Raw genomic sequence first — 27,303 nt, forward strand, 5'->3', positions numbered from 1 at the left:
TGATTTTCAAACATTTAATCAAAAAAAAAGGTCTGGTATTTTTAAGGTTAGATTTACAAACTGGATGCGTTCTTAACATTAGCAACTCCGTTACTATTGTCTAGGAAAAATAGGATTTATGAAGTTTGTAACAACGTACTGAAAAGGTTTTGTCCTAAGGATTTACAGTGTTTTGTAAACAAGGATCCATTTTACTTGCAACTGAACATAGCGACCACAATGGAACTAAGTGTACAAAAACACGCCAAAAAATACAGTTCTCTGGAAATGTACATCCCACCCATGGCGGCTTTTACAGCAACGTTCCTTCTGTTAACGTCATGGTCAAAATGGCGATCACTGTACAGTCCGGGATCTCCATGATAGAAAGCTGAAATACGTGTTCCCAGCATAGCAGATTGTGACCACAAAGGCAAAGAACTATGGGGAAGGAAGCAGGTTAGAGCAGAGTGTTATAGAACATCCTAATTCATGAGTTTAAGGATCTGTCCTCCCTTGATTCACACATTAGTGCAATGATCTAGAATTTATTGATTCAGGTCTCTTATTTCACTGCCTGTTTTTGCTGCTCCAATTTTGCTTTTGGAAGCAGTTGAGACCATATGTAATTATGCATCAAATGGTCATAGAAGGTGGGGGCCGTCTCCAGACATCCAGATCTATGTCTGGTCACTGGCCCATATGGCTGCAGAGGAGAGAGAGAGGCTGGTGACTTTGTATAGCCCTCCCTCACTCAAATCCAACTCACTTGCAAGTCAGACATGTCCTTCCTGATGTCATGGTCTTCTTCGAGAGGAAGAAGGAACAACAGCTAGTGAGTAGATCCCAGCCCAAGCCTCATTTGGTCATGGTCTGAGTCTGGTGGCTCAGAGACAATGGAAATAGCCATTTGTTTTGTTTTGCCCAGAAACTCTGAGGGTCTTCCCCTCCCGGATTGAATTTTATTATTTTTTGACTAGGCAAAAGAGACCATTCTTTGTCTCATTTTCTACCTAGCCTTAAGGGGCAGCTAGGTGGTGCAGTGGATAGAGTACCAGTACAGGAGTCAGGAGGACTTGAGTTCAAATCTCACCTCAGACACTTGACACTCACTAGCTGTGTGACCTTGAGCAAGTCACTTAATCCCAATTGCCTCATCCTGGGTCATCTCCAGTCATCCTGGTGAATATCTGGTCACTGGATTCAGATGGCTCAGGAGGAGAAGTGAGGCACAGCCCCTCCCTCACTCAAAACAAAGTCAAGTGCAAGTCATGTCATCATTTCTCTGAAGGCATGGTGTTCTTCGGCAACAACGGATGAGCACACCTAGCCTTAACCACTGAATGGGTGTTGCCTCAGACAAACTGAGACCTGGGAAAGACCTTAGCTTAAAAAACCCAAGGTCTCCACAACATCCTGGGCCATTTTTAGTCATCCTGATCTATATCTTGCCACTGGACTCAGATGACTGCAGAGGAGAGAGTGAGGCTGGTGACTTTGCACAGCCCTTCCTCACTTCAGTCCAATTCACTTGCAAGTCATGGCCTCACTTTCCTGATGTCAGGGTCCTTTTCAAGAAGGAAGGGCAAGCCACAACAACACAGGAAGTATACAATAAGTATAGAGTATAAATAGTATTTATGTTCTTAAGAGATCACAGAAATGGAAAGGATTTCAGAGATCATCTAGTCTAACCCTCTTATTTTACTAATGAGGAAACTATGGCCTGGAGAAATTAAGTCATTTCCCCAGTATTATATAGGTAAGAAGTGCCTGCGTCAGGATGTGAACTTGGGTCCTCGAACGCCAAATCCTGTGTTTTTCCCCCGCTGTCCTATATCGCATCTTAATGTTTTCAGCATTACCTAATCCCTTAACAAGCTCCTCCTGCCTTTTTAATATTAATCATATTTCTATATTCAATGTAAGTTGCTGTTATGTAATTGTATCTTTACCCTATTAAAATCTATCTTGTTTTCTCTGAAGTTGCTGGTTCCTCTTGGAACTTAGCCCACTTCATGAGAGGCATCCATCTCAATAAATGCCTATACTTGGATTCGAGGTGGGCTGACTGAGTTCTCGGAGATGGTTCCACCACTACACATCACGAAACCTCAACAGTTTTTAGTGTCCCTGAGTTTAAACCTCAACAATTCTACAGTGCTTTACAATTTACAAATGGTTCTAATGTTCTCTCAGTTTCCTTATCTGTAAAATGGGGATAATAATAGCACCTGCATTATAGGTTGTCATGAGGTTTATAAAGTGTTTGCAAAGGCAAGATCAAGTATTATGGGTATTTTTATGCCCATTTTCCAGGTGAGGAAATAGAGTTAAATGACTCATAGGCACTTAAGAAATGTTTATTGATTAATTATCCAAGGTCACACAGTAAGGGGCTGAACCAGGATCTGAACTCAGGTCTTCCATCTCCTGAGCCCACAGCATTCTTTCCACTGCACTACAACTGCCTATAAGAACATATGTCATCAAACTGAGTTCTACCAAATGTGGCCCCTGTGGGGATCACAGATTTCTGGGGGAGCTCTTTCTCTATATGATGAGAAAGTGAGATGACAAGAAAGTCCCCATTTCATGCCTTGCACTCAGTTACCTCATATATTTCAGGAAGTTTTCTTTCCGGACAGGTTGTTCTTCTGTATTTCTGATCTGTTGGCTAATTCTGGACAATGTGGCTCCCATACATTGCTGTGGATTCCCAACCCATCCCTCTTTCATAGAAATCTGCTGGCAATGACCACAGCCATGGTTTAAATATAGAGAAATCGGGAATAACCTTCCTCCTCGTCTTGGCCTTCTCTGGCTTCTTTCAAGTCCCAGGTAAAATTCCATCTTTTACAGGAAGGCTTTTGCAACTGCCCTTGATTCTAGCACCTTCCTTCTCTTATCTCCTCTTTGTCCTGTTGATAATGTGTTTGTACACATTTGTTTACATGTTCTCTCCCCCATTATATTGTAAGCTCTTTTGCCTCTTTTTGTATCCCAAGTGTTTAGCACAGTGCCTGGCTCATTGTCTTCATGACCCCATGGACCATATCCCACCAGGCTCTTTTATCCTCCACTATCACCTGAAGTCTGTCCAAGTACATAGTAGGTGCTTAATAAATGTTTTTTGATTGACTGGTTTCTGTCCTCACAAGCAGGACTTCAAGGAATGGGATGGGGAGGGGAGGTGTTGGAGGCTCTGTGAATAGCTCAGAGCCAGAAAAGTTAAGTCATTTCCCCAGTTATAAAGGGAATAAGTGCCTGAGTCAGGATCTGAACTTGAGTTCTCCAACTCCAAATCCTCAGTGTCCTATATTGCCCCTTGACATTTTCAATTAGTCTTTATAATCCCAGGATAGTGCCTTGGGTGTTTCGGGGAGAAGAAGAAGGAGGATCAGAATCAGTGAGTTCATCTGTCTAGAGAAGTGTTGGGGAGGAAATTCCCTTTACGACTTGGCCATCGTGCCATGTGTCAGAGATGGAGGAAGCTTACTTACCGATGAGGCAGCCCAGCTGTTATAATTGTGACTGTCCCTCTCTTTGGTGACCGAGGAGGCATCTACAATGGCGGCAATGAGATACAAAACAAAGGCACTTCCATTAAAGCAGAGGCCCTGTGTCGAGACAAGGAGAGGAAAGGCTCAGTGTCTATGTGCACCGGAGCATGTGGTCTTCAGGAGAACATGAAGAACATTTAATAAGTGCCAACAGGATGTAAGCTTTCAGGGGGCAGGACCTGACCCAACAACTTTCACAGATGAAGAGTGGAGGTCCAGAGAATGGAACTGAGCAGTCCCCACAGTTAAGAGCAAAGCTGGAAGAGCCTGGGTCTTCTGGCTCTAGATTCAATGGTCTTTTTTATTTTTAATTTTGTACTTAATAGTATTTTATTTCTTTCCAATGACATGTGAAGATTGTTTTCAAAATTCATTTTTGTAAGATTTTGAGCTCCAAATTTTTCTCCTTCCCTCCCTTCTCCCTTCCCCAAGACAGCAAGCAATCTGACATAGTTATACATGTATGATCATGCTAAACATATTTCCACATCAGTCATATTGTGAAAGAAGAATCAGGACAAAAGGGAAAAACCATGAGAAAGAAAAAACAAAAACAAAAAAAGAGAAAACAGTCTGCTTCGATCTGTTCCTTCTCTGGAGGTGGATAGTATTTTCCATCATGAGTCTTTTGGAATTGTCTTAGATCACTGCATGCTGAGAAGAGCTAAGTTTATCATAATTGAGCATTGCTACTACTATATATAATTTTCTCTGGGTTCTGCTCACTTCACTCAGGATTAGTTCATGTAAGTCTTCCCCAGATTTCCTGAAAAAATTCAATGTTCTTTCCCCTGCACCACACTGCCTACCTTTCCCTAGACCTTCAGTAATCTCATCTATTAGGTCTTTCTTGAAAGGCAGCAGTTAGAACTATAGAGTCGGAACTTGAACCCGGGTCTTCTACCTCCAAGACTAGTGTACTTTCTACCCCAGCTCCTAACATCCCCTTTGGTAGGCCTCCCTCAGTAATGAGCAGAGGAAACTTCCGTTTCATCAAGGGTACCCAGTTCCTAAAAAAAAAAACAAAACAAAAAAAACAGATGGAAAGACTTGTATGGGCTGATTGAGCAGGAGAGGAGAAGTAGCAAAATGGCAGATACAACGCTAGGAAACTGCTAAACTCACACAAATGGCAGTGACCTACCTTGGTCCCAGAGAGAAGACGACCTCTGTCTATTTCCTCTCAGTACAGAGGTGAGGAATTACGGGTGGAAAATGCTGCACAGTCTGTTGGACAGTTGTTGGCTCCTATTTTTGTTTGGAAGGATGATTCAATTTGGGGGGCAGGGAGGAAGAGGGGAGTGGTATGATGGGAAATGAGTCTTTTGGAAAAAAGGCAAACCAGACAGCTGAGGATAAAACCTGTTGACCGCCTCCTGACAGTGAAGTCACAGACAAGTATGTCAAATGGGACACACTTTTTGGACTTAGCCAATGGGGAAATTCGTTTTGCTTGATTTTGCTTATGTGTTACAAAGATCCTTTCTTCCTTCCTTCCTTCCTTCCTTCCTTCCTTCCTTCCTTCCTTCCTTCCTTCCTTCCTTCCTTCCTTCTTTCCTTCCCTCCTTCCTTCCTTCCCCTCTCTCCATTGCCTTCCCTCCCTCTCTTCTCTTCCTTCATTCTTTTCTTCCTTCCTTCCTCCCTCTCTCCCTTTCTTCCTGTGGGAAGAAAGGATAGGGGATGGGAGGGAGAAATAATAAATGCCTGATAAATAAAAAAATTAATTTACAAATGGCATAAGTATTGATTAGAAAAAAATTAGCAGAATCTTTTACCATAAGAGGAGTGTAGGAGAAATGTTATTAAGGGATGTGAAATAATGGGGCAAAGTCAAAACAGTCCCCAGCTTCCCGAGGTCTCACTGCTAATATATCACACCAGACGAATGACTCCTGTTCAATTACCATCTGCTTCTGAAATCACGTTTTCTGCCATTAAGAGCTTTAATCAGCTTTTGAGCTGAAAGGAAACTCGCTAAGGACAATCCACTTTGGAGTAAGTGCTATCATCATTGGTCCCACAATTTTCCATGCCAAGCATCCGGAGAACCTAGAAAAGACCCATCCACTTTATAGATAAGCAATGAATTATGAACCAAAAAGAGAGAAGGCTGGGGTGGAAGGGGAGGAGAACCAGGTGTCTTGGAAATATAAGTCACTTCCAGCTTGGTGCAGGAAAATTGCTCCCCAGAAGGGGAACAATGGATATGGAATGGTGCAGACTAGCAGACGGTCCACATATGGGTTGATTTTGATGAACTATTTCCCCTTCTATTTCTTTATGGATATTTGTTTCAGAGGAAGATTCACTCAGGAAGGAAGACAGAAGGGATTTATATGAAGATGAAGTCAGTATAAAAATTAAAAGCATCAGTAAAGAAGAGGAAGACAAATGATGATTCCCCAGGTGGCAACCTAGAGATTCTCCATGGTTGGTTAAAGGGTTGTCGTTCTTAACACTCTCCTCTGCTGGGAGGGAGGCCTTTCTGCTTTAAGGAAGACTATAGTTCAGAGCCAGAGCATGCATACTGGCTTTCAATTCAATTCAACACTTATTAAGTACTAACTGTATACCAGACACTTTCCTAGGTGCTGAGTATACAAGGACAAACATGATTATATTCTGAGGGGTCAGAAGTAGAGGGGAGAGAATTACAGCACATACTTCAGTAAATACAATTAGTATAAAGTAATTTCAAGGGCAGCTTGATCTTGAAGGAAACGAGGGACTCCAAGAAGTAAAAGTTAGGGAGGAGAGGGCATTCTTCCCCCCGAAAGGGTAAAGGCATTGAGACTGAGTAGGAACATCATGTCTGGGAAGCAAAGTCAAGTCACTCAAGTGGATTTATTTAATAGAACAGAATTGAGGCCATTACAACAGAAGGCTATCTCTCCCTGTTGTTGGTCTGCATACCTGACACACATTCCAGAATCAGTACTATATTGTGGGGAGGCAGAGTTGAGAGCTTTGTCCCATTCAGGCTGGCAGCTGGGATGGCAGACTCAGCAGGGTTTTATTCCAGGCAGCACCTGGATTCACAAGAGGCCAGGACTGCTGACAACAAATAAATTTGGGGGAATGGTCACAAGGCCATTGAATTTGCCAAGCTGAGGGAGTTCATCAAAATGGTGGGTCTGCCAACAGAGCATGGAACATTTTCAGATCAGGATGGTGTACGAAGAAGAGCCTTGTTCAGTGGCCAGGAGGGTTGTCATCTCTGTCTACACAAGAGCGGCTGCAGACTGTGTGGAAGTAACTCATTTATCACGGTGCTATTGGGTGTATGAGAGTATGCAATGAATGAAGTGTGGTATAGGCAAGAAACAGCCAAGTTTCCTTTGCAAAGGGCAGTATGAGGGATGTCAGTTTCAGGGGGTCTTATTCATGAGGTCTGGGACTATTAACTTGTGTCATGGGGTTAGTATATCACTAATGGACAAGATTGACTCCTAGACATGTGTGAAAAGAGAAAGGGCTTTGGACTTGGGAGTCAGAGACCTAGGTTCCAATCCCAGCTCCAGCATTCACTACCTGTGTAATCATGGAAAAGTGACCACCTCTGAGACTCAGCTTCCACATCTGAAAAATGGGGATACTTCTACTTTTACCACCTTGGTATTGTGAAGGCAGAGATTTCTGAAGCTCAAAGTACTATAGAATGCATTATTATTAACCTCAAGACACTCCAAAGGAGCTATGAACTCATTCATGTGAGCATTCCCTTCAAAAAGGCAGACTGCATCTCATCCATGCCTGTCCATAAGACACTTATCCATAGCCTCCCATCTAAGGCTGAGGGCATTCTTTGATTTCTCCTGACTCTGTGAGGATCATAGATCTAGAGATGGAAAGAATCTTAGAAGTCCATCTAGTCCAACCCCCTAATTTTACCAGATGAGGAAACTGAGGTCTAGAGAAATGAAATGTCTTGTCTAAGGTCACCCAGGAAGTGAGCAGCATAGCAGAGGTTTGTATCCAGGTTCTTTAACCCCAAGTCCAGTCCATTTTCCACCACACCACCCTGAATGCCAGAGGCGCATGTGGGTCATCCTTCAGTCATCACTTGGTCTTGCTATGAGACCAGTTCATCTCCTTTTTCATTCATATGTTTTATGGATGACCTCCTTGCTCCAGTTCTCTTTAATATTTCTTGATCATAATGGCCTCTGTGGCACACTGGGTGATCTTCAACTTCTGGAAGTCCTGGAGTGTTCTAGACTTACTGCTGTACACCAACACTAATATGGAAAAGATGGGACTTGGTTTTAGCTAGAAGATGGGTGGGGGTCGATAAAGGCAATCTAGACAGTGCCCCTTCTCATCCAGTTTCATTCTGAGTCTTGCTAACTGTTGATTTGTAGTGCCAGTTTATCCATCCAGCTTTTTATCTATCATCTCTCTACCTATCCATCCATCTAACTTTCTATCTATCTAGCTTTGTATCCATCTTTCATTTATCTATCCATCCAGTTTCCTTTTTTCTATCCATCTGTCTATCCATCCAGCTTTCTATCAGTCCATTCATCTATCCATTATCCATCCAACTTTCTACCCAGCTTTCTATCCATCTATCTAGCTTTCTTTTTATCATCTGTTTATTCATCCAACTTTCTATCCATCCATTTATCATCTATCCATTCAGCTTTTTTCTTCCTTCCTTCCTTCTTTCCTTCCTTCCTTCCTTCTGTCTCTCTCTTCCTTCTTTCTTTCTTTTTCTTCCTTCCTTCCCTTCTTTCTCTCTCTCTCTCTCTCTCTCTCTCTCCATCCAACCAATGATGGACCAGTTCTATGGATCTTTCAGCAAACTAATCAATATTAAAAAATCAAAATATAAATAAATATTTATAAATTTATAAAATATTTTACAAAGAAAAATATCAAAATATCAAAGGTAGAACAAAAGGCTTTCTCCATCCCCTCCGGTCTTTCCTAAATCACCATTCTCCAGTTGAGAAAGTGATGACATGACACAAATACAGCCCTTTAAAAGTTCAACCATGACTTCATAACAAAGATCAAGGTACCAAGCAGCCTTGTCTACAAAACAGTGCCAACACCAACACCCAGTCCTTGAATGGCAGACAGCTACCATCACTCCAGAGGCTCAAAGGGGAAGGTGAAGCTGGAGTTATTCCTCTTGCCAAACACCTGCTGCATGTGACCTTGACCCTCTGTCTCCTGTGTGGCTATACTAAGGGAAGAGCAGACAGTCAGTTCAAATTAGCTCCAATGCCAAGCACGTGTTTCTTAACCTCCCCTTCAGACAGAGCTTTGTGTGTTGAGACTGCTACCCATGTGAAGACAAAGGGATGGCTGATCTTCCCAGCAGGCCATCTAGGAGGTGTACTCTCAGTTCAGTTATTAGGGGACCAAATAGCTAACTCCAGGAGGTGCCTGGTGCTACCTCTGGGCTCTCAAATAAGTGTCTTATGATGACAGGGTCGAGTCTTAAGATCAGCATTGTACTAGGAGTGCAGCTGGCCCGCTTCTGAATGCCCTTTTCATCATGAAGACAGATTTGTCAGAACACTGATTCCTCCTGTCCCTTTCCTCCCCAATGATGCCTGTCACAGGACCCCAGCCACCTAAAGGACACCATGAAGACACCCACCCACCCACCTCTCTTGGCCTCCTCTTTGCTAGTTAGCACACACACTAGGGATGATAGCTTCCCTAGCAGGGGTATGGTTTGGGGAAACCAGACCAGTGGTGTCCTGCCCAAGCCACCTGGATCTGCCTGCAATGAACCCCTGTCCTCCAAGACAGGCAAAAGTTGTCTGGACCAGTTAACAAAACTCTCTCTCTCTCTCTCCCTTCCTCTCTCTCTCCCTCCCTCCCTCCCTCTCTCTCTCTCTCTCTCTTTCTCTCTCTCTCTCCCTCCCTCCCTCCCTCCTTCTCTCTCTCTCTCTCTCTCTCTCTCTCTCTCTCTCTCTCTCTCTCCTCCCTTCCTCTCTCTCTCTCTCTCTCTCTCTCTCTCTCTCTCTCTCCTCCCTCCCTCCCTCCCTTCCTCTCTCTCTCTCTCTCTCTCTCTCTCTCTCTCTCTCTCTCTTTCTGAAGTCCCTAGTGACTCAGGCTGCCACAAAGGCAAGCTGATGTAGGCCCCACCTGGGCTGGTTTCGCTTCTTTCTCTGGCCTCAGCACTGATAATATTAGCCACTTACCAAGTCTTCTAATGATAGTGCTATGTTGTCAAACCTAGTCTAAGTGATGACTGGTTTCATTTAACTACTTTGTCATGAGGGAGGGCTCTCTGATGCTGAGGCCATTGAGAAGTTACAGCAACATTTCTAAAAAGCATCTGTCTGTCTATCTATCTGTCTATCTATCTATCTACCATCTATCTATCTATCTATCTATCTATCTATCTATCTATCTATCTATCTATCTATCTATCATCTTCTCTTTATCCAGACACCTATACATATGTGTGTGTGTTTAAGGTTCCAATTTAGGATGCCAGCATTATGGGATGCCTGGGGTGGGGCCAAGACTTTGCATGGAGAGTGGCCTCTCAGATGATACTCCCAGTTTGCATGAGGGCAGGGTCCTTGCTAAAAGTCTTGCCATGCCAAGAAAAGTCTTCTAGAATAGGGATTTCGAACTGTTTTATGTTACAGACTTCTCAGCAATCTGATGAAACTTTTCAGAATAATGTTTTTAAATGCACCAAAGAAAACAAACAGGATTGCAAAGGAAACCAATTATGATGAAATAAAGGTATATTTTTTCCCTCCAAATTCACAGACCCTCTGAAATGTATCTCCTTGGTTGTGCACAGATCCCAGGATACAAAAACAAAACAAAATGAAACAAAACTCTGATGGGGGAGGGGGGAAGTGGCATGGAAGATGAGGGAAATCCAGTGGTCCAGGGACAGGCCTTTCCAGTAAGGGTTATCCAGGGACAAGCAGCCAGGAGGTACTGTGGGTCATTGCACCCAGGCAGTCAGACAGTGGGGAACTGGCTTCACCTCATGGTTGACTAGCAGGATTTATGTGCTTGGTATTTATATGACCCACAGGTTGTTCTCATGGACAGGTGCCACTCTCACCTGTTAATTAATCCCCCACAGCTGTGACAGTGGTGAGGTCTAGAATATATATTTAGAAACAGACACTCCTCTCGATGCCAGTCCTGGTGGTAGAACTGAGTGATCTCCTTATCCCTTCAAATAGGCGGACTCCAGCAAAGGCAAAGGCTCTAACAGTGCGCACACACACGCACACGCACATGCACACGCACACGCGCACACACACACACACACACACTCTTGCTAGCCTAGCGTCAGAGAATCATAGAAGCAGACTCAGGATGAGAATTCAGCTCCTCACTCAGTGAGTCAACTAGTATTTCCTGAGCACCACTCATGTGTCAGGCACAGCACTAAGTGCTGAGGATACAAAGAATGTCAAAAGACAGCTCCTGCCCTCAAGGAGCTCATAGTCTAATGGGGGAGACAACATGCAAACAACTCTGAACAATCAAGATAAAGATGGAATCAAGTGGAAAGAGTTTCCAAGTAAAGGCATCAGCATTGAAAGGAATATGAGTGAGAAATAAAAGCAAGACAAGGATGGTGCTTTCTTACCACTGTGGTCCATGGCACCTGGGGAATCCTGGTATAGGTCATTGTCATATAGATGATTAAGAAGAAGACTGTGAGGACCCAGTAAAATACTGCAACGAACATCACCCAACCGAAGGCAGGGACCCGGAAATACTCTGTCCCAGCAATCAGCGTCCACACGAGCAGACCAAAAACCTGTAGACATGGCAAAAGGGAAAGGGGGATGGGTAAGAAGAAAAGGAGAAGAAGCAGAGAAGGAAGGGAATGCAAGAAGGAGGGAAAGAGGGGGAGGGAGGAAGGGAAAGAGATGGGGAGAGGGAAGTAGATGGAGGGAGGAGGGAAGCAGAAGGAGGAAGAAGGAAAAGAGGTTGGGAAGAGAGGAAAGAAAAGGAAAGAAAAGAAGAGAAAGGGAAGGAGACAGAGGGAAAGAGAAAATGATTACTCTAAAAAGTTCCAAATTGGAAGTGAAAAAGCTGTTAAAATATGAACGAGTCTAATAACAATGGCATTGACAACAATGAGGATGATGAAATACCTCCTTAATGTCAGTGACATTAATTTGGGGTTGGCGTTAAATCAAGAGAAAATACTGATAGAAGAGAATGAACACCGATGATGGTGAACGAGCATTCTTTCATCAGGGGCAGTACAGAAACTTCCTTCCTCTCTGTTCTTGGCTACACCTGTCTGTCACACATTCCATGTTATGTGGGGCATTCAGGAGGAATGATGAAGAGGGACATTTCCTTTCGAAAGCACTGAGTGGACGGCAGTTTCAGGAAGTCTAGTCCAATGCTTTTGGACCAACTACCATAGCAAACATAATCCTACCAAGCCAACATCCAGGAAATGGGGCTATTGTAAAAACTGCCGCTGAGAGAGTCTTTCTCAACCAACATTATCCTTGAGCCAAACAAGGTCCATACTGTCCAGAGGAAGTCATCCGAAGCTGTCCAGTACCCAGGGCATCCAAAAATGTACAAAAATCAAGAGCAGAGAGGGCTCAAACATGAGAATGGCCAAATGACCTTTCCCCTGACATTCGGGACCAGTTGAGTGCTGAACCATCAGACTGTAGACAAAGGAAAAGCTAAGACATTACGAGTTCTCAAGTCTACTTTGGACTTAACATCTGACTTGGTGAGTGATGAAGACTTCAATTCTACTGCTTTAATTTTCTTTTCTGTGGCAAAAAACCAAAGTGAAAACCAAACCTTGCCCCCTTCCCTTCTTCTCATGATGGTGATGAATGCCAGGAGAGTTGTACAAACAACCACTCTCTTTGATTCTGGATTAGGAATATGCCCTAGGAAATTAACCAAGAAGAAAAAAAAAGAACTACCTCCTTCAATCCAAGATACTTACAGAACAATGAGACTGGAAAAACTAGAAACAACTAAAATATTCAGGAGTTGGAGAATGATTGAAGAAAGGAAGACCATCATACAATGTAGGGAAAGGAAAGGGTATAAGCAGTTATGTGGCACCTACCAGGTGCTGAGCTAAGTGCTTTACAAATACTTTCTCACATGATCCTCAAAACTACCTTGGGAAGGAGGTGCTATTGATAAATATCTCCATTTTACTTTGGAAGAAACTGAGGCAGACAGAGGTTAAGTGACTTGCCCAGGATCACACGGCTTGTAAATGTCTGAAGTTGGATTTGAACTCAGGATTTCCTTACTTCAGACCCAGTGGTCTATCTAATAAGCCACCTAGCTGCCTAAAATATCAGGAAAGATTGATATGAAATCGCATGGTGTAAAGAAAGCAGAACCGGAAATCATATGTACTCAGACTACAACTATACAAAAGAGCAATTATAATTCTTTATCCAGACGTACGATTTCATCAGCCAAGGGAACTCCCAGTGGGGAAATTCCCTCCACCAATGCCGATGAGCAAATCAACTGTAATTTATGGTCTTAATGAGTAGCCTGGCAATCTCCGAAAGGTTAAGCAATTTGTTCACAATAATACATTACAATGTATATCAGAGGCAAGTCTTGAACCCAGGTCTTTCTACTTCTAAGGCCAACCTCTATGCCACCTTGACTCTCACAAAATACATAATATATATGCAAAATGCAGGAGTGAATGGACAAAATAAGAGGTTCTAAAGGGAGGGATTAACTGATAAGATGTCTGTTTATTGAAGGTCTTAAGTTTGATTGCTGTTCAGTTTGACTCTTCATGACTTCATTTGGGGTTTTCTTGGCAAAAACACCGGAGTAATTTGCCATTTCCTTCTTCAGCTCATTTTACAGATAAGGAAACTGAGGCAGACAGTTAAGTAACTTGCCCAGGATCACACAACTAGTAAGTATCTGAGGCTGGATTTGAACTCAGGAAGATGAGTCTTCCTGACTTTGGGCCCAGTACATGGTTCCTTGAGTTACATATATTTAATAGTGAAAGAGGCTTCCTTGCTCCATAGTCCATGTTTCTGGATCATGAGAGCCCTTAATTGGTTTAGCCAGACATCGGTTCAGGGGGTAACTGCTGCTTCTTCCTGTAGCACTGGCAGACAGCGTAAGCCCACCTTCTGGGCTGATCCACTAACCTACTACCCATTATGGTTCCCTGTGCAACTCATTAACTGGGAGCGCAACTGACCTTTTCAAGTCTCATCAAGAAATCGGTACCATTTTTTCACAGTGTGCCATGCCCAATCCCATCAAGGCCCAATCTCTCTTATCAAACTAAATGTCGAATGCACTTTTATAGATTGCCTGTCAGTTATGATGAATATGAGCAGAAAAAAATCCCATTAGTGTAAATCTTAGAGTTTTCAGGAATTACATTGAGCCTGTGCATCTTAACGCCAGATAAATTGCATTGCCACTGCTAGAAACCAAGAAAATATATCTTCATTAGGCATCCTTTCTTTGGCATTCTCACATACTGTGTAAACTGAATAAGCAAATAACCACTTTAAGCTTCCCACTCCACAGAAGGAAAAGATGGTTAACTATCCTCATAGAGAATCTAATCCATTGGGCATCCAATCTATTACTCTGCCTCTGAGTGTCCCTTCCCGAAGCCTTTCGGAATGAAAGCACCCAAGGATGAATGTTCAAAGGAATCAGATAAAAAATGTTCTTCATGACATCTTCTGGGATTTAACACACTCTAAGGAGTTCTTGCCCATTTCCAGCCTCCATTCCTCTTGGGGCAATGGAAAACCCATTTCTCCTTACTTTAACATAATGATAGCTGACATTTGGGGCAGCTAGGTGGTGCGGTGGATAGAGCACCAGAACAGGAGTCAGGAGGACCTGAGTTCAAATCTCACCTCAGACACTTGACACTCACTAGCTGTGTGACGTTGGGCAAGTCACTTTACCCCGATTGCCTCATCCTGGGTCATCTCCAGTCATCCTGATGAATATCTGGTCACTGGATTCAGATGGCTCAGGAGGAGAAGTGAGGCTGGTGACCTGCACAGCCCTCCCTCACTCAGAAAAACCCAAAAAGTCAAGTGCAAGTCATGTTATTATTTCTCTGATGGCATGGTCTTCTTCGGTAACAAAAGACCAACACACACACAGCTGACATTTACATAACACCTTAAGATTTGCAAAGTACTTTAAACTCTTGATGTTATTATCCTCATTTACAAATGAAAAAAGTCTGGGAGAAATTACAAGACTTGCCCAAGGTCACACACTCAGTCTGAAGCAGAATTTGAACTCAGGTTTCCTTGACTTTGAGTCTAGCACTTATCCACTGTGCTGTTCTGTCCTTAAATGTGCAACATCCCCCAGACATCAACTTCAGACATAAAATACTCTCCAGCCATTCAACAAGCAATTGATTGGGATCCAGAGTGCAGTGGAAAAGTTAGATAAAGTTGGTTGCAATATCATTCAATTTTTAAAATTATTCTGCAGAATTTTATCGATTTTTTTTTACATCAAATGTGTTTTTTCCCAGTAGCCACTTCCACTCCCACCACAATACCTGCTCTTCTAGTAAATATGTACAATCAAACAAAGCAAAGGGCCAACACCTTCTCTCCCCACCCCTTTGCAGAGATGGGGGACTACAGTTACCAAATACTGCATACAACATCAGGTTTTTTTCAATATCTTGGTTAGTTTTGCTAAACAGTTTTTCTCTTCTTAATTTTTTTTTACAAGGTATATGACTCCCTAAGAGGCAGGAATACATGAAGAAATGTTGGTGCGATAACAAAATATGGCAATAATGATTTATATTATAGTAATTATAATTTTTTAGGGAGGAGAAATGAGCAGACTTCAGGCACAAAGACAATGTCTCTGATGGCGCCATCTCCACGTGCAGAAATAAATGGGCCAGTATTTGACTTGTGCCTTCTACTACAGCCTCCTTTATGTGACATTCCTGCAGAATGGCGACTTTCTCTTGGGAGAATAATCAGACTCCAATGGGCTTGGGATCTCTGTGATCTGGACATTGAACCTTCCAAAAATGCACGTCACTATCCACTTGTTCCTGGGGGTCCCTTGAAACTCTTATTCATGTCCTCTCACAGGTCCACCCAAAAGGCTGGGGGGGCATCTTTCCTTTCTTCTAACATTGAGAGTGGTAGCATCAATTCAAACAGAAATGGGGGCCACTAAACCTTACTTTAAGGACCCCAGCCTGTGGTCACATTGATTTAGAAAGCCCCATAGCAACATTCCCTATGCTCTATTGTATTTGCATTTTGTTGACTATTTCCCAATGTGATTTTAATCTGGTTCAGGGTTCTCATTTTTCTGAGAATGACCAATTTATGAGTTCGGCCAGCAGTAACCAATAAATTGGGTCAGTGGCTCTCAGCCAATTACCAAAGACCCAGATGGAGGATGGACAGGGTCTTTTACTTTTTAATAATAGTTTATTTTTTCCCAGTTACAAGTAAAGATAAACTTTTAACGTTCATTTAAAAAAATTCGAATTCCACATTTTCTCTCTCCCTCCCCCCCACCCCCTGACAGTAAGAAATTTGCTGTCGGTTATACATGTGCAATTAGGCAAAACATATTACCATATTAGTCATGTTATGAAAGACACAAAACCAAAGGGAAAAAACTGAAAAAATGTAAAAAGTAATGCTTCATTCAGCATTCAGACTCCATCAGTTCTTTCTCTGGAGGTGGATAGCATTTTTCATCAATCCTTTGGAATTATCTTAGATCACTGTATTGCTGAGAACAGCCAAGCCATCCACAGATGGTCACTGTACAGTATTGCTGTTACTGTATATGGTGTTCTCCTGATTCTTCTCACTTAACTGCCCATCAATTCATATCAATTCATCGAAGTCTTTCCAGAATTTTCTGAAACCAGCTTGCTCATCATTTCTTATACCCCAATAATATTCCATTGTCATCATATACCACAATTTGTTCACTCATTCCCCAACCAATAGGCATTCCCTCAATTTCCAATTCTTTGCCTCTACAAAAACAGTTGCTGTAAATATTTGCGTACAAATAGGTCTTCCCCCCACCCTTTTTAAGCCATTCTGGGATATAGACCTAGTAGAGCTACTGCTGGATAAAAGGGTATGCACAGTTTTACAGCCCTTTAGTCATAGGTCCAAATTGCTCTCCAGAAGAGTTAGAGCAGTCCACAATTCCACCAACAGTGCATTAGTGTCCCAATTGTCCCCCATCCTCTCAAACATTTATTATTTTTCAGAGGTATATTTGACACCTCTGATCTAGAAGGTTCCACTGGACCATCCTTCCTACCCAACTCTTACCTTATCCTTCACTTGCTGTCCACTTTGTCTTCCTATCATACATTTCCCCATGACTTCTTTTCTTCTCAGTTTTTGAAGTCCTTTATTGGTTTCTTCTTCTTCTTCATCATCATCATCATCATTACCATCATTACCATCACTAACATTTACTTTTACTTAGTTTAAGAAATAAAACCTTTTTTTTAAAATTTAGGGAGTTCTGCCACTTACTACCTGTATGACCTTGGTTTGGTTCATCCTTAGGTGTCAGTTTTCTCATCTATAAAATGAGGAGTTCAGACCACAGTCCTAGATCTATGTCTAGATGGTGGTGGCCAGTCCCTTCCAGCCCTTCCACAGGACTTAAACCAAGCTTTGGGCAGTGGAGCATGGCCACTTTGCCACTTTTCGCCACAAGAGGGTGCCAAAATACCACTCTATGAGGAGGAGACCTTTTACGTCCAGTTCCATTCACTAAAACTGATTGGTTACTCTCCAACTGTCCTGATTATTCCAGGAGTTTATAAACACACATTCTAAGGGGCCACGAATCAGGACCAGACGCTGCCTCAGGAAAAGGCCAACTGGAGACAGAGACTGTGCTCTGAGACAGAGGATTACTGAGCAGACAGGTGTGGTCCAAGGGAACTTGATAAGCAAATTCAGGGTCCATTCTGAGTCTCATTGTGGGACGGTGGAAAGGAGGATGAACTTGTCAAATTTAGACACAAGCAGAGGGCCCAGTCTAATTACTTTGACACCTCCTTCTACCCTCTCTGGGCCTCAGTTTCCTCACCTTAAGGGAGAAATTGGACTAGACAACCTCTAAGTTTCAGCTCTAAATCATTGTTCACAGGAACAAGAGAAAAAAACAAAAGGAAAACAGAGGCCAGATGCCCTGCCCTTCCAGGACGTCTCTTGCTCAGTAACAGGTCTCTAGGAGTACGTCCACGAAGTATATTGGACCATGGAGCTGGAAGGATTCATTTTACCTACCTCCCCCACCCCATTTTACTGAAGAATTAGCTACGGCCCAGAAGAGTGAAGTGATTGCCCAAGGTCATCCAGTTAGTAAATGGCAGAGGTAGAATTGGAATCCAGGATCTGACTCCAAAAACACTGCTCTTTCCATTGGATTATGCTGCCTGCCAGGACAGTGGCAACGGGAAAATCCAGGAGAGATGGAGTTATTGTAACGTGGAGCCAATAGGACTTGATGATTGGCTGGAGATGAGTGGGAGGGAAGAGATACTTCAGAGTCACAAATATGGGAGACTCAGATGATGATGGTGCAGTCTGCAGGAAGAGAAGGTTCAAGGGGGGAGATCATGAGCTTTATTTGGGGCCCGGTGGGATAGCTAGGGAGAAAGGCCTGATGGGAGACGTAGGTCTGGAGTTGATTGGGGTTAGAGTTAGATTTGGAGATCACCTGCAAAGGCATCCTGACTGAAGCCAAGGGAACAAAAGAAATTGCCTGAGATAAAAGTAAAGAAGGGCCAGGACCAGATCAGGAAGATCAACATTAAGGAGAGTGGCAGGACCCAGTGAAGGAGACAGAGAGGGAGGAGGAGAATCAGGAGAGAGAACCCAGGATTAAGGATTAATCAACAAGACCAAAAACTGAAGATAATTCAAGGGGGATAGAGAATGGAAAAAGGTCACTGCATATGGTGATTAATGAGTTAGTGATACATCTCACAAAGAAGTTACAATAGAGTGGTACCGCAAGGTCCATGTAAGGGACTCAAGAGAAAGTAAGTTGTGAGGAAGTAGAGGCACAGAACAGGTGTTTTTGCAATGAGTTTAACAGTGAAAGGGAGGAGAGAATGGGACCATAGCTGGATGGGATGACAGGACCAAGGGAAGACATTTTTAATTAGGGAGACATGAGCACAGTATATAACGCAGAAGACAACTCGAGAGATTGAAAATGCGAGCCAAAGCAGATGAGTGCTAGAGGTGGGCCATTGAAGAGACTGGAGGAAATAGGACCGAGGGAACTGGTAGGGGAGGATTAACCTTAATAAAGAGAAGGGATACCTCTTCTGTAAGCAGAGGGAAGGAGGAGAAAGCTCGTGATAGTGCTGAGAAGATGGATCATGCAACTAGGTGCTGTAGTGAAAGTAGAGTCAGGAAGACTTGAGTTTGAATCCTACCTCAGACACTTACTAGCTGTGAATCACAATCAAGCAACAAACATTTATTAAGCACCTACACTATGCAATAAGGGTAGAGTAGGTAGCAAGACTGTCAGACAGTAGGGAGGTTATGAGGTGATGCTGTGTAACCTATGTGACCTACTTGTGCAGTGGGTGAAAGCAGCTTGATTTTTAGGTTTTTTCCCAAGGCCATTCAGCAACCCTAGAGCAAGAGGGGAGAAATTAGATGGTGAGGAACTACCCACTAATGAGAACTCGCTAAAGGTTGGGGAAAAAGGCATACACTCTAGAGAGGTAGCTAGTATATTGTGTAGATGGCTGACTATGGGCATACAGACTAGAGATGGAAGCAAGTGAAGTCAGGGTAGGGGACATGGTTTTGAAGACGCCAAGTGTGATTCCAGATCACAATAAATTTGAGGGTTGAAGAGATATTTCACTAGGGTCAGTAGGTTGAGAGTAGGGGCATGAGGGAGATTGAAATTGTGATCTAAGAGTGAAATTTCAACAGCAGTTTCTAGAGGTGGAGAAACATCTTCAGGTGGTGAGGTTTAAAGTGTGATCATGGTGAGATGCAAGTGGATGAAGTGGGGGGGTGGCAAAAGAGGTCACTAGAGATGAGTGACCACTAGGTGGCGCCAGAGTGTATAGAGCACTGGACCTGGAATCAGGGACACAAGTTCAATTCAGCCTCAGGCACTAGCTTTGTGACTCTGGACAAATGATTTAACCCTGTTTGCGTCAATTCTTCAAATGTGAAATGAGTTGGAGAAGGAAATGGCAAACCACTCCAGTATCTCTCCCAAGGACATCCCAAATGGGGTCACAGAGAGTCAAATATGACTGAAAAACAACTTCACAACAGAGATGAGGGAGAGGATAAGGAATTGAGAGGGGCTAGAGTGCAGAGGGAGACAAGGGCCAGGAGCTGAGATCATCAATAGTCAGAAGAATGACCTGGAGCTTACTGGATCAGGGATGGGAAAGAGGGTGATTTGGCCTCAAAAGGGGTTAGTTATTGAGGAAATGATATGGAGTTCAGAGTGTGGAGGAAGGAGTATTGCCCTAGCCTTATGAGGGAGCTGCAGATTCTCTACACAGGGGAGAAGGAATGACCTCCAGGAAGCAGGGCTGTAAGGGGAGTGCCAGGTTTCCATTATAAAGAGGAAGTAGAAGGAATGATGGTTGAGAAACTGGAGGAGGTAAAAGAATTTGTTGGCAATGGAGTGGAGATTCCAAGAGCACTGTGGGATGAGCTAGGTTGGAATGAGCCTGGGGAAAGGCACATTTGGCTGGAGAGTGCTTGGGAGAGAAACAATCAGGACCCTGAAGACCCTTGAGTCCGTGTCACAATGAAGATCCACTAAGGGAACATGGAAGGAAATATAATCATTCTGTTCAAGGGTTGTCATGGGGAGGAGGGAATTCAGACTTCTCTCATAATGAAGAACCAAGAACAATGACTGAAAATGACAAAGAGATTGAGATTTGATGTTGGGGAAAACCTGCTAGGAATGGGCTTCATGGAGAGGCGGTGAGTTTGTCATTTGGGGAAGATCCAAACGGAGGCTGGACAGCTACTCGTTGAGTAGTTCTAATGAGAACTTCTTTGGGGTATGAGTTGGACTAAGTGGCTGCTTAGGTCTTTTCCAGCTCTCAGATCTGGCGATGCTGCCATGCAGGGAGAGTGAATGGCATTAAGTTAGCAAATAGAGGAGTACAAAAATTCTCAAAAATAGACTTTAAAAAGGAAATGGGTCAAAGGAGTTTTCACTTACTCCTTTAGAAAACCCACTAAGGATTTTATTTTGTTTGTCTTTGCATTGGCTTCCCCCCACTCCCACTGTCCAGTACCTAGCTTGGTACTTTCCTTAATAAATATTGATCAAATGAGGGAATCCTGGGTCAACGGAAAGGCTGCCTTGCCCTTGTGATGATGGAACTGGTCTTACTGAACTAGCAGTAACATGGAATGGGGTTGGAGAAAGGACTAAAATTTAGGAACCCTCCACCTTCATCCTTGGGCTGTAATTCTCCCTTATCAAGGATCATTTACTGTCTCTCTGCTCTCTAAAACAGGTGCTCTTAACCTGGGGACTATGAATTTAAAAGAACAGAACTATTCTCTCTCTCTCTATACACATATAATTTACATTATATATACCATATATAATACACATATATACTATATATGTGTAATACTATCTATAATGCGTATATACATGTGTAATTGGCTTTCTTTGTAAGCCTCTGTTTTACTATATACATTTAAGAAGACTTTTCTGAGAAAGGATTCATGCGTAGGCTTGACCAGAGTTCCTCCAAAGGGGTCCAGGATACTCCTCGCCACACACACAGTTAAGAATTCTTGCTCTAACCACTTAGAGCTTCCAGCAGCAGCTAACAGAGCTGGTGTCTGTTCCAGAGCTTCGATCTACTATCTTGTATTTTTCCTCCCATGTCTGAGTGAGGACCTAGTTCCACAGGACTCTCTATATAACTTTTTAATTAGCATGTCCATTTCTAGTTCTATTTTTCCCTGGGTTTTCAATCTTTTTTTATTTGTTTCAAATACTAAATTGCAGTTGGAGCCCCTGTAAATCATTACCTTCTGTCCAGCCAACCAACACCTGGGATGTAGCCATGTGCTTCAGACATTGGGCCAACCTGACCTATGGCCTTGGAATCAATAGCTGTGATCTGTAGCCGGGTCAAGGCATGATCAGAAAATCAGTATCATAAAGTCTGGGTCTCCAGGTCACAAGACTGAGAAATGCTCATAATTTCTCTTATTTGTATGGAGCTTGGGGGGGTTACAACATGCTTTCCTAACAACAACCTTGTGAGATCAATAAGGGCAAGTATTAATATCTCTGTTTTATAAATAAGGAAGCTGAGGCATTCTGTTTCCTGCCTCTGTGAAATGCACTTTCTCCTAATTTCATTCTTTTAGAACCCTGAGCTTCCTTCAGAGTTCAGCTCAACATTACCTCCTATATGAGGTCTTTCCTGATCCCCTTAGTTGTTAGCGCTGTCTCTACCCTCAAACTACCATGTAGAGTATTATTTATGCGGGTGTTTTATCTCCCTTCCTCCCCCCCAAATTTCCCATGAACATAAGCCCTTGGGGGCTGGGCTGGTTTTTGTTTCATCTTTGTATCCTTGGTGCACAGTTCAGTGTCATACAGGAAGCAGGCATTTAATGAATGTCTGTTTGATTGGACAAAATGACTTGCTGTTAGCTAGCATCAGAGAAGCCAAGGTCAGGACTGTTTCTGCTGTACCACACTTCCCAATCAAACTAGAACCTCCCTTCCTATGTTAATATATAGCCCCTCCTACAGCAAGATGTTCTCCTTGAAACCTGCCTCATTTTCTTATCTATCACTGCATATCAAGTTAAGTGATTTATAATTGTATTAAAGTAAATATAGCTGACAGATTGATTACTCTGTATGAGGCAAGAAAAACCCCCAAACAATCGTCTTCTTTTAATGTTCTCTAGCTCATACTTGTCAAGATAAATACGTTACCAGCAGTGTCCTCAGTGGCAAAGAACTGACCTCACTTGGTCCTCCAAACACAGGTGAAGCTTATCAGATTGGCCCATTTGGCCCACGAGAATGGGCTATGCCAATCTACTCTTTATTGTCATTGGCCTCCCCTCCCCCATTCTCTGTAGTTGTGGGCATGAAAGAAAAGTGGCATTACTTTAAGGCATCGTGATGCAGAAGACAGTCTGCAAGTTTAATCACACCTCTGACGTATCCTAGTGTGACTGAGCAAGCCATTGAACTATGCCTGTCTCCTCATCTGTAAAATGAGGAGATTAGACTCAATAGCCTTTGCCATTCCTTCCATCTCTTTAACTGTGATCCCAATTCCCAAGGAGTCCAATTCAACTCAATTATAAGTGAATCATAGGATGGGTAGGGCACTGTCCTCGGTGCTGAAGAAGATGCAAAGTCATGATGACAAATTCCCTACCGACAAGATGCTTACAATCTGATAGAGACGTAGCTAATGTTTACATATTGCTTTAACAGAAGGTAATTCACCAATAACTATAATACGAAATAGATTATAAGAAATAAAAAAGAAAGGTACAAAGTGCAAACATTTATTAAGGACCTACTATGTATGAGGCACTGTGCTAGGCAAAGAAAATAATACAATGAAATAAGACAGTCCCTGATCTCAAGGAACTTACATTCTAATGAAGGAGATATCATAGTTGCATTAATAAATATGATATGAAATAGAGTGTGAAAAATGCCAAGCAGAAGTTTCAAACAATACTCTAAGAAATTTGAGGAGGGAAAAATCGTCTTTCAGCAATAAGAGAAAAATCAAGGGAGACATCCTGAAGAAAGTGGCTATTGAGTAGAGGGGACATTCCAGTCATGGTCAATGGCCTGTGCCAGGCAAAGGTGGAAGAAGGCAGGAAGAAATAGGTAAGAATTTCAATTTGACTGGAAATAGTGAATAATGCAGGAAAAGTCAATTGGGGCTAGAAAGGGAAACCACCTTATTTGTGCATTGAGGCCCATGAATATTAAAGAACATTGGTTGATTAGGGAATGTTTTATGGAGGAGGTATTATTTAAGCTGGGTTGTGAAACAGAGATGTGAGTTCAATAGATACACCGTGGAGAAGGGAGTACAGGTAGAGGAAACACCATAAGCAAAAGAATGGAGCTAGGTCAGGTGATTTAGGACTAGAAGGGGTGTGGAGTTCATCTCATCCAATTCTCTATTTTGTACATGAGGAAATTGAGGCCTTGGAGGTTGCCCACGGTCACACAAGTAGGAAGTGACTGAGAAAGGATTTGAACCCAGGGCTTCTGGACTCAATTAAAGCTCTCTAGCCACTGTTTCACATATGAGGCATTCAAGGGATGACTAGTTCAGCTTGACTGAAGCCCTGAGTATGTGGAGGGAATTAGAAGTGCTCCATAGGAACAGAGTTTGGAGCCAGATGGGAAAAGGTCTCAAATTCTGGGCTACAGAATTTGGACTTCAGTCAGTAGGCATAAAGTAGGAAGTGGAGGGAATGAACAAGCGGGATTCAATCTCCAAACATCCTTCCTCTTTCCAAGCTGAAGTCAGGAGGTGGAGGTGGGAATGAGTGTCCACAACGGGCCCACCGAAAGGAGTCAGAGAGAGGACATTCAAAAGTCACTTCAATGTCTACCCAGATTCCCACCACTTAGACTCTCCTTCCCCAATTATTCTAGAAAAGCTCAGCAACCCCAAGACAGGAGAAATCAATCTTACAAAGTACCTAAGAACAACACAGTGCCTGGCACATAGGGGGCACTTAATAAATGTTCATTGGATTAGATTGATTGGAAAAGCTAGTGGAGTTTATCAGTGCTCCCCAAGCTAGCATTCCAGATTCTTCCATCATACTCTCTCTACTCCCCCAATAAGCTCTTTTCCAGTTTTCATTTTTTTTTCAGTCACAGTGATGTCAGAGAAAGATCACTAAGTTTGCAGCCAGAAATCCTGGATTCACATCATGGTTCTGACCCTACTTCAGTGACACAGGCAAGTTGACAAACCTATCTGAGCCTTTGCTTCCTCATCTGTAATATGGGCATGACACATATCCTCACATAGCTCTGAGGAACATGCTTTGTAAAATGAAAAGTGCTCTCTTAACATGCATTATTATTATCATCAGCCTTCATTAGTCTCCCTTGCCATCCTCCCTCTCCAACCAGGTGGATTTCCTTGCCATCCCTTATTCATTCTCACTTCCCATGGCTTTGTCCATGCTGTTCCCAGTGTCTCCTACCTTCCTTCACCCACCATTTCCTGTCTCCTCCATCCCTGAGCACCTGGCTCAGGATCTAACTTCCCCTCACTTTGGAAGGCTGCCTCTTCTGGTTCGCTTTACTTCTAGGACAGTATCCCCAAATGGTTGACCAGGAAGGCATCTTAAAAGAGCATCAAGTAGGTCCAAAGTTCTCATTTTTACAGAGGGGCCATTTTTCCAGAACCAAGGCTCAGAAAGTTAAAGTGACTGGACTATAGTTACACAGCTAGAGAGTGGAAGAAGCAATCAATCAATCAACAAGTATTAGTTAAGTACCAACCAGGGGTGTCAGGGTTGATATTGGGGAGCCACAAAGACAAGGAATCCTCAGTCATAGACCAGAACTTGAACTCAGGTCTTTTAACTCCTGGCTAGCACTCTGTGAACTGTCCAGTCTCTTCTTTCCCTCACAGGGATCACCCCCACAGCAGGAATGTACCACTGGTATTGTGTTGTCTGTAACCTTCTTACACCTCTGGTTGTTCCTTTTGTTTGCGTTGGTGAGAATGTAAGTTCCCTGAGGGCAAGTCCTATCCTTTTGGTCATTATATTTCGGAGTCTAACACAATGTCTGGTACATAGTAATCAATTTCTTGTGGCTGTTTTTCAGTTCTGTGCAACTCTTTGTGACCCCATAGACCATCTCGCCAGGCTCTCCTATTCGCCACTATTTCTCAAAGTCTATCCAAGTTCATTTTCATTGTTTCTGTGTAGTAATCAATAATAAATTAACAAATGTTTGCTGATTGGATCCTCAATTAAAAGGCACCATAGTACAGTGGAAAAAACTTTAGAATCTAAGGACCTCAGTTGGGCACTTTACTTAAGTGGATCAGTCTCAGGACTTAGTAAGTCTTAAGTTCAAATCCTGCCTCAGATAGTGACTAGCTGTGTGACTCTGGACAAGTCACTTATAACCTCTCTATGCCTTCCTATAAAATCTATAAGATGGGGATAATAAGAGCACCTACCTCAAAGGGTTATTGTAAGGATCAATTAAGTTAACACATGAAACATGTTCTGCAAACCTTAAAACACTATAAAAATTCTTATTTATTATTGACTGTTATATTGCATCTGTAAAATCAGGGAGACTCTAAAGTCCCTTCTGTATCTAGACCTATGCTCCCAGGAACCTAAACTGGCAATTTCTTGAAATTAAAGATGATGACAAATAAGAGAAGATAAGAGGGAGCAAGAGGAGAAGGAGACCATGAGCAAGTGATTTCACCCTTCTGAACCTCAGTCTCATAATCTGTAAAATGGGGATAATAAAACCACCTATTTCATAGACTATTTGTAAGGAAAGTGTTTTGTAAATCTTAAATTCTATAGAAATGTGGCTATTATTGTTGTATTTTGTGCTGAGAATAGAGACAAATTTTTTGCAGAAAAGTTGAATTAGGTCCATGCATGAAATTAACTACAAAAGGAGGGGTTAATAGGAAGACATTAATTAGTAAGTGTGATTTATAACAATAGATGATCCTCATAAAAACTGCCATTACGACATAAAGTCAAGGAGAATTTTTTCCCTGAGGTTATTGCTTGAGAACACAGAATGCAAGAGAGCTGGATTTGTAACAGGAGAACCTGGGTTCAAATCCTAACCCTACAAGGCCTGTGTATATTGGGCAAGTACTTAACATCTCTGGGCTCTGTGTCCTCCTTGGTAAAATGAGGTTTTGGACTTGGTCATCCCTGAGGTCCCTGCCAGTTCTCATGACCCAGCCTAACCTGAAGCATTGGAGGAGTTGATCCCCTCTGAAGCCTTAGGGGTCAAAGTTCAGAATCCATCTCCTTAACAGTTATCCCTTGACCAACAATGACGTAGACATGCTTCACCAAGAGGTTTTCCCAGATGGGCGTGTCATGCCTGCCTTGAAGTGAGCTCTTGGAAACAAGAGGGGAAGCACAGACCCCATCTCAGGCTGAGAACACAGCTTTAGCAAGAGCCCAGATAGGAGATTCATCAGCAGGCATCATTGTTATTGGTGGCTCTTCTGGGAGGCGGACAGTGCAGTTCCTGAGAGAGTAGGCTCAGCTGCTGAGGGTCCCCTGGGGATTCCCCTGAGAACTGCACAGAGGTCTGGGCCACAGGGCACCTCTCTTACTCCCTGGCATCCCAACTGGCCCTGGAAGGCAGAGACCTAAGCCAGTCTCACTCACTGGCTGTGAAGAAGAAGCAGGACAGCTCCAACAGCAGCTTTTGCTGGGAGAGTTAATGGCTAATGGAGCATCCCACCAGTTCTGCCTGCCTCTGGGTGCACGTATGTGAATGTGCTCATTTGTCTCCAAGCTCCCCTAAATTAATTGGCATGAAGTTTCCTTGAGACAGCAGATAATGACTCAAGCTCCAGAGCCTGTGTTCTGATGACACTAAAAAAAAAAAAAAATGCAATAACTGATTTTTCCACAGCCAGTAGGGAGGCCTTCTACAAAGAGCCTTTCCTGCCTGCCCCATTTGATGGTGTTCTCTGCCTGGTGAATGACTGTAC

At 42.9% G+C, this 27,303-nt stretch overlaps 1 protein-coding gene and 1 long non-coding RNA gene across 2 annotated transcripts in view; one reads left to right on the plus strand and one right to left on the minus strand.

Moving 5' to 3' along the window:
- CMTM8 (CKLF like MARVEL transmembrane domain containing 8) overlaps window positions 1-27,303 on the minus strand; it is a 59,765-nt gene continuing 32,462 nt past the window's right edge. Inside the window, exons 2-4 of the mRNA XM_072651107.1 lie at window positions 11,131-11,304; window positions 3,483-3,599; window positions 1-420 (exon numbers count right to left, since the gene is read on the minus strand). Of these exons, the coding sequence (XP_072507208.1) occupies window positions 337-420; window positions 3,483-3,599; window positions 11,131-11,304 (375 nt within the window). The 3' untranslated portion in view covers window positions 1-336. The remainder of the gene's footprint in view (window positions 421-3,482; window positions 3,600-11,130; window positions 11,305-27,303) is intronic.
- On the plus strand, window positions 20,349-25,667 carry LOC140532545 (uncharacterized). The gene is made up of 3 exons (XR_011976570.1): window positions 20,349-20,518; window positions 24,447-24,534; window positions 25,416-25,667. It is a non-coding gene; the product is annotated as an uncharacterized lncRNA (long non-coding RNA).

The sequence above is a fragment of the Notamacropus eugenii genome, chromosome 3 (assembly GCF_028372415.1).
Source record: "Notamacropus eugenii isolate mMacEug1 chromosome 3, mMacEug1.pri_v2, whole genome shotgun sequence".
Lineage (NCBI taxonomy): Eukaryota > Metazoa > Chordata > Mammalia > Diprotodontia > Macropodidae > Notamacropus > Notamacropus eugenii.